At 34.2% G+C, this 14,588-nt stretch overlaps 1 protein-coding gene and 1 long non-coding RNA gene across 3 annotated transcripts; one reads left to right on the top strand and one right to left on the bottom strand.

The window, feature by feature from the left end:
* The first annotated feature begins 6,432 nt into the window (after positions 1 to 6,432).
* On the top strand, positions 6,433 to 7,488 carry LOC112003710 (putative disease resistance protein RGA3). The gene has a single exon (XM_024035911.1). The coding sequence runs from the start codon at positions 6,433 to 6,435 to the stop codon at positions 7,486 to 7,488; it is 1,056 nt and encodes a 351-aa protein (XP_023891679.1).
* A 1,768-nt stretch (positions 7,489 to 9,256) lies between these two features.
* On the bottom strand, positions 9,257 to 14,298 carry LOC112003709 (uncharacterized). Of its 2 annotated transcripts, none has more exons than XR_010629389.1 (6): positions 13,753 to 14,298; positions 13,394 to 13,570; positions 12,685 to 13,020; positions 11,762 to 11,900; positions 10,754 to 11,109; positions 9,257 to 9,677 (listed from the first exon to the last, which is right to left on the bottom strand). It is a non-coding gene; the product is annotated as an uncharacterized LOC112003709 (long non-coding RNA). The 2 variants fall into 2 exon arrangements; XR_010629390.1 differs by having other exon boundaries at positions 12,685 to 12,898; positions 13,753 to 14,297.
* Between the last annotated feature and the right edge of the window lie 290 nt (positions 14,299 to 14,588).

Below are 14,588 nucleotides of genomic sequence, written 5' to 3'. Positions count from 1 at the left end.
TTTAAAAATTATTTTATTATAATATTTTCAATTTTCAGCCGTATTTAAACGTAGCCTTAATATATCACTTTAATAGTTTTGTTTACTCCCAGTGTGATACGGAAATTTTTTTCACAACTTATTTGACAATTTTTGTGTTACAAGATGTAGCTCACACTGATGGAGAAACATGATAAAATTATGGTAAAAAGTTGTAAAATAATTATGGTCCTAGAACCACTATGGTTTGTCTTCATCTATTCTTTATTTTTTTAATTGATAATATATTACTAGATATTTTGATTCAATATTTTTTTATGCATTTCAATAATTGTTGTCTAATTTTATCCATCTTTTAACCTATTAATAATATTCTTTTATCTTAATCATTATAATTAATGTGTTATAATTTAAATTGAAAACCTAGGTTGATAGGCAAATTAAAAACTATATATGTATTATAAATTAATCCACTTAACTGTATTATATATATGTATCACAAAAAAAAAAAAAAACACGTATTGTATATTGAATTGTGTTTATGATACTACTATATATTTTAGATAATTATACATAGTATGGATATATACTAAGAAAAAAAAATGTTATCCTCTTATTTATTACTCGCACCCCCCCTCCCAACTACAAATTCCTGCCACTGTCCAGTAGTGTACACAAAGCTGACCCAATTTCTACTTCAATAAATTTTAGCCTAGTAATCACCATACTTATAAATAATTAAGGAGTCTTTTTCCTTATCAATGTAAGATTCTACATTTGGCTAACTTATTGTCTTTACAATAAATTGCCAATTTTTAATTAAAATATTAAAAGTTTGACGAAGACATTTTTGATTTTAGCAAAGCTTTTGAGATTTTGCAATGTGAAAAGCTTGACCGCAAAGCAATGACTGTTGGTATGGTTCTTAGAAAGTTCAGAGAGTTATTTTTCCATGATATTGTTGCAATGTAAAAAGCTAAAGTATGGTACCTAGAAGGTTAAAAAAGTATCTAGACACAGTTCACACGGAGATCAAGACTGCGCTTAAGTCTCATCTTCCTTATAGATACTTGGAGGTTTCTTGGAGGAAGGCAGTTGAATTTCTTTTCGGTGAAAATTATTTTTGAGGATTTTTTTTTATTTTGTTGAAATTAGAGCTCTTGACAGTTACAATGAAAAGTAATAACTATAGTACTCAAATTTGATTTGTTTACTTTGTTATCAAAATCAAGCTTAACACAAAGCTCAATTTTTATTTTCAAACTTGATTTAAAAAAAAAAAAAAAAAAAAAAATTCTCAGTTGAAATCAAACTTGTTCAAGAGTTTTGTTATGTCCATTAAAGCTTATTAACATAACATAACTTTTACTTATAGTTACTGCATAGTAGCAGTATAATAGTCACCGTAATTTTTATTTAAAATTTTCTCTTTAAATTTAAAATTGCACATATTAATTAATCGCAGAAAATATTACTTTTAAATAATATTCACAAATAATCAATTAACAAAATGCAAAAACCAAATCAAACCTTATCTATCTATCTATCTATATATATAGCATAACATTTAATGTTGTTATACTTCTATTGCACTACCTCATTGGCTATATCATATTTTATTTTTTCCTTTATGTTTTCTTTCCATTTTTTTAATTTTAAATTAAAAAATTAAAAAATATAATATTTCACTTAATTTCAAATAAATAAAGTTGCCCTTGTAAAGTGTTATAAAAGAAACTTTACAAATGACAATGCATCAAAAGAAAATGAAATACAAAACACAAGACAATTTAGAAATGCTAAACAAAATACAAAAAAAAAAAAAAATAATGAATTAAAAAATAAAATCAAAGGTAATATAAACAAACTAATAGCTGCTTATGTGGTCAATGAAGTCCACGCGGTTCATGACCTGTTCACAGTTCACACTGATGACTTCTTTTTCATTTTCTTAAAAAAAAAAAAAAAAAAAAAAAAAAAAAAAAAAAAAAAAAGAGGAAACTTCTCATCAACCCACGGACAACAAAATTTAAAATATGTTACGTTTGGTTTGATCTCCTAATTAATTATTTTTTTAATTAAATGTTTCTACATTATCGTGTATTTTATATTCTATTTTTCTTTTGATGCATTGTGACATTTCCTTTACGAGGACACTTTTATGAGTCCAATTGTTACATCCTTATCTATTAGTTTGTTTATATTACCTTTGATTTTATTTTTTAATTCATTATTTTTTTTTTTTTTTGTATTTTGTTTAGCATTTCTAAATTGTCTTGTGTTTTGTATTTCATTTTCTTTTGATGCATTGTCATTTGTAAAGTTTCTTTTATAACACTTTACAAGGGCAACTTTATTTATTTGAAATTAAGTGAAATATTATATTTTTTAATTTTTNCTCCCATTCCTCTAGGCGATCTTCATAATCATCTGTTGTAACAGTAGTCGTGGAAGACTCTTCAGCAGCTATGACTTTGGACTTAGGGTTTGGTACTGGCTTAGGAATTGAACCAGTCACATATCTCCACAGTTTCCGACCCTTGAGAAAGACAGTCATATTCTGAGACCATGCATGATAGCTAGTAGGACCATCCAACATAATGGTGATAGGACGTATGATGTCTCGTTCATTTTGTTGAGCCATAATGAAGAAAATGACCAAAAAATGAGAATTAGAGACCTCAAATGCAGAAACGGAGCCCAAAATCGGAATCTACGCGAAAAACTGAGCAAGACAGGTCCTGTTGAAAATTTTTTGACTTGGTCAAAGTCAACGGCTTGGTCAATGGCTCAGGATGCTGACGTGGCAGGATGACGTCACCTAGGGCTGACGTGGCAGGATGACGTCACTATGGCTGACGTGGCAGGGGCTGGAATGGAGCAGGCGCGTGACCGGCGCGTGGGAAAGCGTGAGGCGCGTAGGAGTGCGTGAGGCTTCGCGGCGGCGCGTGGAGGCGCGTGTAGCGCGTCTTCGTCTGCCAGAAACTTTTGGTGGCGTGTGAGAGCGCGTGGAGGCTCCTTTGGGACAGTTTCTGGCTGGGTTTTGCTCGGGGAAGTCTAATCTATCACGTTGTATCTGTGATTTGACGATTTGATTGATAAATAGACTAGATCCGAGAGGTAGTGGTTGGATGTGACGGGGGTAACTCGCTTCTGACGGTGGCTACCGGTGAAGGCGAGGGCAGCGGAAGAATGCCGGAAAATACCACTAGGTTAGAGCAATGGCTCTGATACCATGTTAACAATATAAGGTGAGAGAGAATGACTGAATAGTCAGTATAATATTATGTGTGAAACAATGTACAAAAGAGAGCCTTTATATAGGCTAGGTATGTGTGCAGTACAAGTAATAGAAGTATAGTACAAGTAATATACTAGGCTAAGCCCAGTGGGCTAATCTATACACTAACAACCTCATTGAGGTGGGATTAGGATTTCTTTGATTATAAGAGATAGGCTTTGAGATGAATATGTAAGTTTATGATAAGGAGTAATGGATAGTAATAAGTTTTGATATTTGGTTTAGGTGTTACCAGTCGCCAGGTCTAAGCTCCTTCGACTTTAGGCTCTTGGTTCCTCTGCTTTCAGGTAAGGGATAAGTTATATAAGCATTTGGTAAGTCATGAGGTTATTTTAAAATATATTATGCATTAAAAGGTTTTTTATTAGAGATATGAAACAAAAGAAATGGTTTCGGCAAAAGATATTCAGATTCGAATCTATGTGGCTGAAGGATCTGAAGTGTGAAAACATAGTAAAGAACACTTGGGAGGAAGGAAGCATGTCTGTCGGTAGCTTTCCAATATTGAGGTGTATGGAGTTATGTCAGAATTGGTTAGAAGTGTGGAATAAAAGGGAGTTTGGGCACATTGGAATGAAGATTAATGAACTTCAAAAGAGACTGGAATGGCTTGAGCTCCAAGCAGCTTCTCCAGCTACCATCAGTGCAATGAGGGAGACACGTGTAGACTTGAATTGTTGGCTGGATAGAGAGTTGGCCATGTGGTTTTAGAGGTCTCGTGTGAATTGGTTTCAAGCAGGAGACTAGAATACCCGATACTTCCATGCACGAGCTTCATCACGCCATAAGAAGAATACCATTATTGGGTTGTTGGATTCAAATGGCATTTGGCAGGAGGACGAACAAAAAATAGAAGATATTGTGACCAGCCACCATAGTGCACTTTTTTGCTCTTCTGGGCCCACAGAATTTATTGAGCTATTGGCAGCCATTCAGCCACGTGTATTTGTTTCAATGAACCAGATGCTCAACAGGACCTCTCAAGGCAGTAAAGTGTATGCAGCCCTTAAACAAATGTACCCCCTTAAGTCACCAGGTCCGGATGGCATGCCTCCTTTGTTTTTCCAACACTTCTGGCCTTCCATTGGACACTTGGTTACTAAGACGGTACTAGACTTCTTAAACTTTGGTATTGCTCCTCCCATGTTTAATGATACACATGTTGTTTTGATTCCAAAAAATAAAGATCCCAAAAATATTTCTGATTATCGCCCGATTAATTTATGTAATGTGATCTTTAAACTTGCTTCTAAAGTGATTGCTAATAGGTTCAAAAAATTTCTTCCCTCTATCATCAGTGATACCCAAAGTGCCTTTTTGCATGGTAGGTTGATTATAGATAATGTTCTTGTGGCTTTTGAGGCTATGCACCATATAAGCCAGAAAAAGGCAGGGAGGAAGGGCGAGATGGCATTGAAACTTGATATGAGCAAGGCTTATGATCGTGTTGAATGGGTGTGTCTTGAGAAGATTATGGAGAAATTGGGGTTTGATTCGAGATTGAGGAGTTTGATTATGAGATGTGTGACAACAGTATCATATTCTTTCAGAATTAATGGGAAGATTAGCAATTCCATTCAACCTTTGAGGGGAATTCGCCAAGGTAATCCTTTATCGCCTTATCTTTTTCTCATTGTGGCTGACGGTCTGTCTGCTTTGATTAAGAAGTCAGTGGAGGAAGGGGTTCTAGAGGGTATTTCTGTCTGCAGGAGGGGGCCTAAACTTTCACACTTGTTCTTTGCTGATGACAGCCTCATATTTTGCAAGGCTACCTTATCTGATTGTGATTCTTTACAACGGATTTTCCAAGTTTATGAGAAGGCATCGGGTCAACAACTTAATTTGTGCTAAGACTTCTTTGTTTTTTAGCACCAACACCTTAAGAGAGGTTCAGGAGGAAATAAAGGTACGATTTGGAGCACAAGTTATTAAACAACATGAAAAATACTTGGGATTGCTATCCTTTGTGGGGAGGAACAAAAGAGCCAGTTTTAATGACATAAAAGATAAGCTTTCTTAGAAATTGGTTAGTTGGAAGGGTAAACTTCTTTCAAAGGCAGGTAAGGAGGTCTTGAAAAATACGATTTGTTTACTTTGTTATCAAAATCAAGCTAAACACAAAGCTCAATTTTTATTTTCAAAACTTGATTTTTTTTTTTTTTTTTTAATTCTTAGTTGAAATTAAACTTGTTCAAGAGCTTTGTTATGTCTATTAAAGTTTATTAACATAACATAACTTTTACTTATAGTTACTGCATAGTAGCAGCATGATAGTCACCATAATTTTTATTTAAAATTTTCTCTTTAAATTTAAAAATGTACATATTAATTAATAGCACAAAATATTATTTTTAAATAATATTCACAAATAATCAATTAACAAAATGGAAAAACAAAATCAAACCTTATCTATTTATCTATCTATACATATAGCATATCATTTAATGTTGTTATGCTTCTGTTACACTACCTCATTCGCCATGTCATATTTTATTTTTTCCTTTATGTTTTCTTTCCATTTTTTATTTTAAATTAAACAAATTAAGTATATAATATTTCACTTAATTTCAAATAAATAAAGTTACCCTCGTAAAGTGTTATAAAAGAAAATTTACAACTGACAATGCATCAAAAGAAAATGAAATACAAAACACATGCCAATTTAGAAATGCTTAACAAAATACAAAATACAAAAAAAAAAAATAAAATAAAAAAATCAAATCAAAGGTAATATAAACAAACTAATAGATAAGGATGTAACAATTGGACTCATAAAAGTGTCCTCATAAAGGAAATGTTACCATGCATCAAAAGAAAAATAGAATATAAAATACACGCTAATGTAGAAACATTTAATTAAAAAAATAATTAATTATGAGATCAAACCAAACGTAACATATTTTAAATTTTGTTGTCCGCAGGTTGATGAGAAGTTTCCTCTTTTTTTTTTTTTTTTTTTTTTTTAGAAAATGAAAAAGAAGTCATCAGTGTGAACAGGTCATGAACCGCGTGGACTTCATTGACCATATGAGCAGCTTCTATTTGGTTTCTCCTTTCATCGACCATTTAACTCTTTCAGTCTCTTGTTTTATCCATCAAACTTCAATTTCCAATTCTTCTAAAAAAAAAAAAAAAAAAATCAATTTCCAATTATGGATCGGGCGGATTGGGATCGACAAGTTTCAGAAATTAAGTCCCAGCTTTTTTCAGAGTTTACTTCAGAGTCCAAGTTGATTGCAAATGTTAAGGAAGAGGTCCCAAAGCTTGAAAGAAAATTCCGTACCATTCAGGCAGTGCTCAACGATGCAGAGAAAAGGCGAGTGAAGGAGGAAGCTGTGAAGCTTTGGTTAGATAAGCTCAAAGACGTATCCAACCAGATGAAGAACGTGTTGGATGAGTGGAACACGGCCACCTCCAAGATCGTAGAAGATAATGAGAAAAAAGATGAGGAAGAAGAAGAAGCTGCAACTGGTACTGCTAAGAGGAGGAAAGTATGGCCCTTCAACTTTGATTTTTCAGTTACTAGTCTTCTTCAGCATCGTGATATTGCTCATAAGATAGAAGAACTGAACGAAAAATTAGATGAGATTAACAAAGAGAGGGAGATGTACGGGTTTGAATTGACAAGGAGCATTGAAGAAGTTGAACGACCAGAATCTACTTCCTTTGTTGATGTGTCTGAAATTCCGTGTCGTGGTAAGGTTAAGGATGATCTAGTGAGCATCCTATTGGGCAGGGGTAGTGAAGAAGAAAGAAATCCCCACGTCATCTCTTTAGTGGGCCCGGGTGGTATTGGAAAAACGACTCTTGCCCAGGTAGCCTACAATGATCGCGATGTGCAAGCTCATTTTCAAATAAAAATATGGGTTTGTGTTTCTAATCGTTTTGATCAATGCAAGCTTGCCAAAGCAATCCTTGAATCTATTGATCGTCAAACACCTAACATGACTACATTGCAAGGTCTATTGGGTGAAATTTGTGACAAAGTTAAGGAAAAAAAGTTTTTTCTTGTCTTAGATGATGTGTGCACGGAAGAGTTTACAATGTGGGAGCCATTCAGAATTACACTCAAAAATGGTGTGCAAGGCAGTAGAATTCTAGTCACCACACGCAAAGTTAAAGTTGCAGAGATGATGAGAAGTGCACGCATGATTGATTTGGGTGTATTGCCTGATGATCAAGTTGAAGAACCTTCACATGAGTCTTGAAATACATTGCTAGGGAAGCTTGGAAAATGTATACGGGGCTGAGACTGCGCAACTCAAGAAGAAATGAACAAAAATGTCACTGAGGAAACTCTTAGGGGGCGTCTGGTAAATCAGTTTTACTAATGTTAATCGGGTGTTTTTGATATACGCATGGTTGAAAAAATGTGTGTCGAGTAGACCAAACGGGCTCTTATTGTTAAGTAAGAAAAATGGTTTTGTATCAAGATGCATTCCTATTGAATAATAAAGATACAATTATGCCTTAATTTGTTTAAAGTACACCTTTATATTTGTGGAGAGAAGAAAATGAGGATGAGTAGGCATTTTGAATGGTACGATGGTGCTGAGAGTATTCGATTATTCAAGTCTCTTAGGGGTGTTTGGTAGAGGAGTTTGAGTGTTTTTGATATACGTTTAGGTGAAAAAATGTATGAAAATGTGTAAGTGTATTTAAAATACTCAAAAGGTTGCTTAAAATGCTTTACCAAACGGGCCCTTAAATTTGTAAAACAATGAAGTTTTTGTTCCTAAGAATGGTTTTTGGTAGAGATGAAAGACTTTGACTACAAATAGACGATAAACAATTACGTCTCTTCCCACACATATATAAGACATTAGAAATGATGGACAATGTTTGAAACATTGACAATAATTACCCATCTTGTATTTGGGACTAGTGATTAAGATCTGTGAAGTAACTGTTGTGTTAAAATAACGACCAAGGGCAAGAGTGAATTTTTATTTTTATAAAAAAACTACTTTTTTTATTGGCTATAGATGTTAGAAGTTCTAATCTAATTTATTTTTATGTTAGTCCATTCATCTTGTAATGTTGGGGAGGTTGAGTTATTTAAAAAATTATTGATGAGATTTATAGCACTAATGAATAGGGTGTCAAAATTAGAGGAGCACCCTTTACGAATTTCATCTATATAAGTGTGGAAGTGGGCTTACTTTCTATGGAAGTGAGGTGATTTCTAATAACCATCTCACCCCTAGTATTTGTCAATAATAACAAACCCAAAGCGCTTATAGAAAATGCTGGTGCTGCAAAACTAGGTAAAAGATCATGCACTGCACATCTATTAGGGTAAATAAAAGGAAACTTTAAAGCTGTGCTATATGCTTAAAGCGTTAAACCTTTAAGTATGCACATGTAAAAATGGTTGAAAATGACATTTATGAGATGTGAGAGTTATACAGTGTAAATTTTTAGGTGATAATCCCCAGTAAGCCGTTATGATGTTGGGTAAGAGTGACCTTGTTTAGATTTTCTATGTTATCTCGCAACTTTTCACACACTTAACATATATTCTTTGCTACAATTGGTACATTGCCATGCACCAAACCTGAATAAGATCCAGAGGGCATGAGATATCTATTTGTTCAACCTGTGCTAGGATTTTTCTATAACCTTGATAAAATTGTTTTAACTCAAAAATAATAACCTGCTCATTTTGAGACAATCCATAACGAAATTAAACAAAATGCAACCATTTATAAAGAAAATGCAACATAATCTTTATAAATGGTTAAGAGTACTTATTCTAAATTTGCTTTTAGATATTATATAGATTATATTCTTTTAAAGAAGCAACGTATTTGATACGACTTTTGAGATTCAATTGTTTGATAGTGTCCAAATAATAGATTCAATCATTTGAAAGTGTCCAAATCAAACTCTTACAACATTCAAAGTTTGATAGGCTTCAAATCAAAGACTTGAGGAACTCAAACACAAGATGAAAACTAGAAAGTGTAAACAAACTTTGAATGAACTAAGTCTTTGTTTTTGTTATGGTATTAGGTGATAAATGGGACTCACATGTGTTTTGAGAGAAAATTCTTGTGAAACAGTCTCATAAGATACTTTTCCAAAATATAGAGCACTAATGCACACACCCTAAATCAATACATATTCAATAGTCAATACATGAAAATGAAATCTTGAGAACCTGCAATAAATTGATTTGTACTTTGAATCCAGTATGTCACTATAGAAGTTGAGTTGCTTCCCAAGCTTCTGAATCTGAGAGCATATCCTTTTAGATTATGAAACTAATATTAGTTTGTGTGTGTCCATTCCCACCAAGGTTTTTGGGTTGCTCCCTATCTCAAGCGAGATTCCACTTGTTTGACTTGTATCACCCTCCGGCTGCTACTAGGAGGAACTAGTAAACCATATTGGACTGTAATATTGGCAAATAATATACTATTATTTCCAAATGAGTTAGGATTGTCATGAAAAATGAGGAAGAAATGTCACAACAAGAATATATCTTATCATAAAATACTAAAACCTCAAAATTTATTTCTCATATACACAAATGTAGAAACGTGAGAAGAGTATTAGAAAAATTTCTGGTTTAAATCAAAATAAGAGAAAATTTATGTAACTTATGCCAACAAGCTTTTTCATTAATCACCAACTAAGGAAGAAAATCATTCAAGGCGAAAGCGTCAAGGGCTGTTATATATGAGTGGTCAATAATGTCATCAAATATTGAAGATGCATGCATTAGAGGAATAATAATACCAACACCTCTTATTTTCAACTCTTCTTATGGTTGTGGAAATTATGATAGTACCATTGTGACCATTGTGATCATTAAAACGTAAAACAAAAAATCCCTCAAGTCTTTAGCATATCAATGGCACATACTTATATATACTGCATTATATCATCATATTGATTTTAAAAAATAAATCAGACAGCATAAAGAGAACTTGGCCCCCAATCCCCCACCAAACAAGGCCATAATTGAGCTTAATATATACTCAGTACTTGGACAAGGCCTTGCTTGTGCTGTTTTGCCCTCCCACTGAGGAATTTTCCAACGCCATGCTTGCTTGAATAAATTTACCATTTTTGGGATATAAATGTTTGCTGGAATAAATTGAACCAAGCATGTAGCGAGTCAACAGATCAATATTAAATGTTTGCTGGAATGTGAATACAATCAGCCATCATAGTGAATGGTACGCAGAAACTAGAGCTTGATCATGAATTATAGAATCACCTATGCAAAATCTTAAATCTTCATTTAGAAGTTGGTCCATATGCATTGTCTTTTCTCTTGTTTTTTCATTTATTTTTTTATTATATTTTCTTGGTTATACATCACACAAAAAGTCTTGGTGTGCGAAACTAGTGGGCAGGCAAACAAGTAGAAAGATTATTTAAGAAGTGGGCAGAACATTTCCTTCTTCAATTATATATAATGAAGAATATTTAACAAGTAGCAAGATCTCAATCGTGCAATACCTCTTGCATTTCTTATGGATATCTCAATTTTCTTCCTTGTTCTATGTCTGCTACAACTCTTCCTCTATCTTCATCTAGTACACTAGACACTCTTAGAGGCACATCTCTATCAGTTGAGAAACCAACTGACAAATTGGTTTCAGCAAATGGTGAATTCTCTGCCAGGGTTTCCCTGTTGGAGATAATGCCTTTTGCTTTTCCATATAGTTAAACAAGTCCTCAACTCCCACTGTTGTTTGGATGGCAAACCAAGATGAACCTGTTGATGAAAGAGGCTCAGTGCATTCTATTTTGAGGTGCTTCCTTGCCTAACAATTTTCAACATTATAGACAACTCTTCTCCAATAGGCTTTAGACTGCATAAGTTTTACAAATGAGGTCATTGATTTAGGATGAAGGGGATAAAACAGAAAACATACTTATAAGTAAAGCCTGAGAAATGAAAAGTTTCAACTATAGGTTTATTATTGCCGATCAAATGGAAATTTTTTACTTTTGAAAACAAAATGATTTTATCTATGGACAATAATAGCCAAACTTCTCTTCTATTGCCCTTTTCTAGAAAAGAACAATTATACTTGCAATGATTAAGCTTTTCTAACCTCCATCCATCCCAACATTAATCCGGTGTTTGATTCCCCACCCATGAATTCTAGGCTTCTAGCAATTTCTCGATAAAGTGTACAACATATTGAAAATTTTTGAAAGTTCTTTTGTATGCTGGATATAAGACCATTATTTCAATGAAACATTTTATGTAAGACAATTATTTATATGAACATTATGTAAAAGCAGGCTTGGACTAGATCTCTAATCCCCAGTAAGTTGCTATTCGTTCCCTATGAATTTAAACTCACATAAACACAGCAGAATGACATTGAGCAATATTTATAGTAATGATACAAAATTCATAATGATAATTACATAATTATATTGTTCTACTTCTCAGATAATATGAAAAGGCCAACAGAAAAGCACATTATGAGAAAAATAAGGCTTAATAGGTACCTATTGAGATGAGATATGCAGTACCACTACCAGTCTACCAGAACCGAGAGTTTATTTGGTTCATGTACTTGGAAAATAAGTTGCTGACTGTGCAGGAAGGCTGAAGCCACGAACTCAGGAAATAGTATAGGCATTTGAACTGCAAAAGAAAGACAAGATAACTAAACAACAAAGGTCTTTAACTCTTTATGCACAGTCACCATCAATTTTGATGTTTTGAAACAATAGCAAGCAATTTAAATTTTGATTTTTAGACTTCTTTGCAAATACCAAATGTTCTTCATCTCAAAAAAAAAAAAAAAAAAAAAATCTAATGTTGATTGTTTAATGAAATTTATTTTTCATCACAATGGTGTGTAAAAAAAATCATTTTACGGAAAAAAAAAAAGAAAAAGAAAAAGAAAAGAAGATAAGTAAATGAGAGTTGCAATTTCAATTTGGAGGTATTATTACATGTTGAGTACAAAAAAGTCAATGATAAAAGTATATATATTTTTTGACTTCAATTCTCCTACCAAGAACACTGATGCTACAACTGCTTGGAAATTTTAATATAATAGAGGTCATATTAGTAGAAAAATTTTCCTGATGATGGGCAGAAAACAGAGGACATAAAGGCTAAGGATGAAATTGGAGGTCGATCTTTCAGATCATCATCACTATAAAACCCACCGCTATAGTGGACAACACCATTCTCCATGCTTGTAAGTTCTGTCATGCGTCGTTTTACTATGTTAATTACCCTTGTATATGATTTGAACCATAGTATCATACCAACAGATTAATGCGGCAAAAGAAAGACAAAAGAAACCAAAAAATTGCAAGTCAAATAAAGAATCTCATACAGAATCAGATCAATATTTGAAGTACTCTGAGAACATTTGGTCACTGCACATATTAATATGTAAAGTGGGTATACTTACTTCCTAGGCAGTTCAGAATCCTAGCTTGCATCTCCAATTGCTCGCTGAACTTTATTTTTCTGTCCTCAAAGCTCCCACGTATAGTGTGGATTGATTCCTATGGCTGGGATAGAGCTCCCTTCTAAACTACTCTTCTATTACGCTTTTCAAGAAAAGAGCAAAGACACTTGCATTTGGAGATCAATATAAGGATTTGATTCCCCACCTACCAATTCTAGCAAATTCACAGTACGTACACCATTCTCAATAATATACAAAATATTTTGTGTACTGGATGTAAGCCCATTATTGTAATGTAACATTTTATGGACTTGAGCCGAAGGCCCGAAAGGCAAGCTGGTATTTGACAAAATTTTACTAATTGTGTTAGATTGAGATAAATCAATTCACGATGCCTAAAAAAGAAGAGCTAGATATTCTTAAATTGACAAAACAATATGGAAAAGGGAAGCTTTGACTAGACCTCTTAATCCCCTGTAATTTGCAACTTGTTGACTATGATTTAAAACTTAGATAACCACATGGCGGAATGATGTTTGAACAATTGTTTTACTGACTTATCAAAAAAAAAATGTTTGAGCAATTTTATGGTAATAATATAGAAATTCAAAAAAGAGATTACAAACACATACAAATCTATTGTTGCATTTTAGATATCATGAATAATCTATCAAAAAAGAAATAAGAAAAGAAGAATAAACATGCAAACCTTGAATGCATGCTTGATGATGAGGAGAAAACAGAGGACATTAAAGCTACAACAGATTAAATTGGAGGCCAATCGTTCAGATCATCATCACTGTGGAACACCACACTGTAGCACACAACACCATTCTCCATGCTTATAACTTTAACCACGGGCTGTGCCCAGCTTAATTAGCTTCATCTGTGATTTATATGAGGAGTGACAACCATACCAATAAATTAAGGTAGAGAAAGATAAAATAAACTAAATAGTTGCATGCCAGGTAGGGAACCTATTAAGGCACCAGAGCGAGCAATATTTGAAGGACATATTTGGGGAATTTGTTCCTTGGAAATATTTGTATGTGAAACGGGAAAACTTACTTCCACGGAAGTTTAAAATCCTTGCCCCAGGATCCGACGGATGCTCTGACCACCACGCCAACGAAGACTCCGACGACCCGACCCAGCCCATGGAAGTGGAAGTGGAGTCCACGGGGATCGTCATGGTGTCTCTACCAGAGACTTTCGACGAGGAGGAGGAGCAGGAGAAAGACGATAGTACCCCGCAGGACCTGTTCCAGACCCTGACCGAGGGTTCCCTACTCGCCAGCTCGGAAGAACAGCAACCACCGGTGGGTCGGGTCTGGAACAGGTCCTGACGGGTACAGAGACTGCGGTTTGAGATTAGTACCTGAAGGCTGAAGCTGATCAAGGATTGAGGGAGGCGTGACTGACTCAGTGACTGAGGGAGTGTGGGAGGGTCGGACTGAGCTGAGGGAGAGGAAGGGTTGGACTAACGGAGGGCTGGACTGAGGCGTGAGGGTGGGAGGATTGTGGGAGTGAGCTAAAATGAGGGAGAGGGACTGTCGGACACGGACTAAGTGAGCTGAAATGAGTGGGCTGCTGAAGAGTGAAGAGTGAAGAATATATATATATATATATATAAAAGGTATTTTGGTAATTTAGGGGTACTAGGTTTTTATTGGGCCGGGTTTCAGGTTTTTTTTTTTTTTTAAACCCATACTCGATCCTATTCCTAATCAGACCGGGTAAAATTCAGTTCATTAGAGTCGGGCCGGGTTGGGTACCTGTTGGTCGGGCAAAAATTGCCATCTCTATGTGTAAGGGAGAAAGACAAGAAAAGAAAAGTGTAACGGAGGGTTAACAGTGTTAGGGTTTTTTTTTTTTTTTTTTTTTTTTTTTTTTTTTTTTTTTTT

This window comes from Quercus suber, unplaced genomic scaffold (genome assembly GCF_002906115.3).
Source record: "Quercus suber isolate HL8 unplaced genomic scaffold, Cork oak 2.0 scaffold_94, whole genome shotgun sequence".
NCBI lineage: Eukaryota > Viridiplantae > Streptophyta > Magnoliopsida > Fagales > Fagaceae > Quercus > Quercus suber.
The sequence above is the reverse complement of the archived record's forward strand: the minus strand, read 5'-3'. Positions and strand labels throughout refer to the sequence as shown.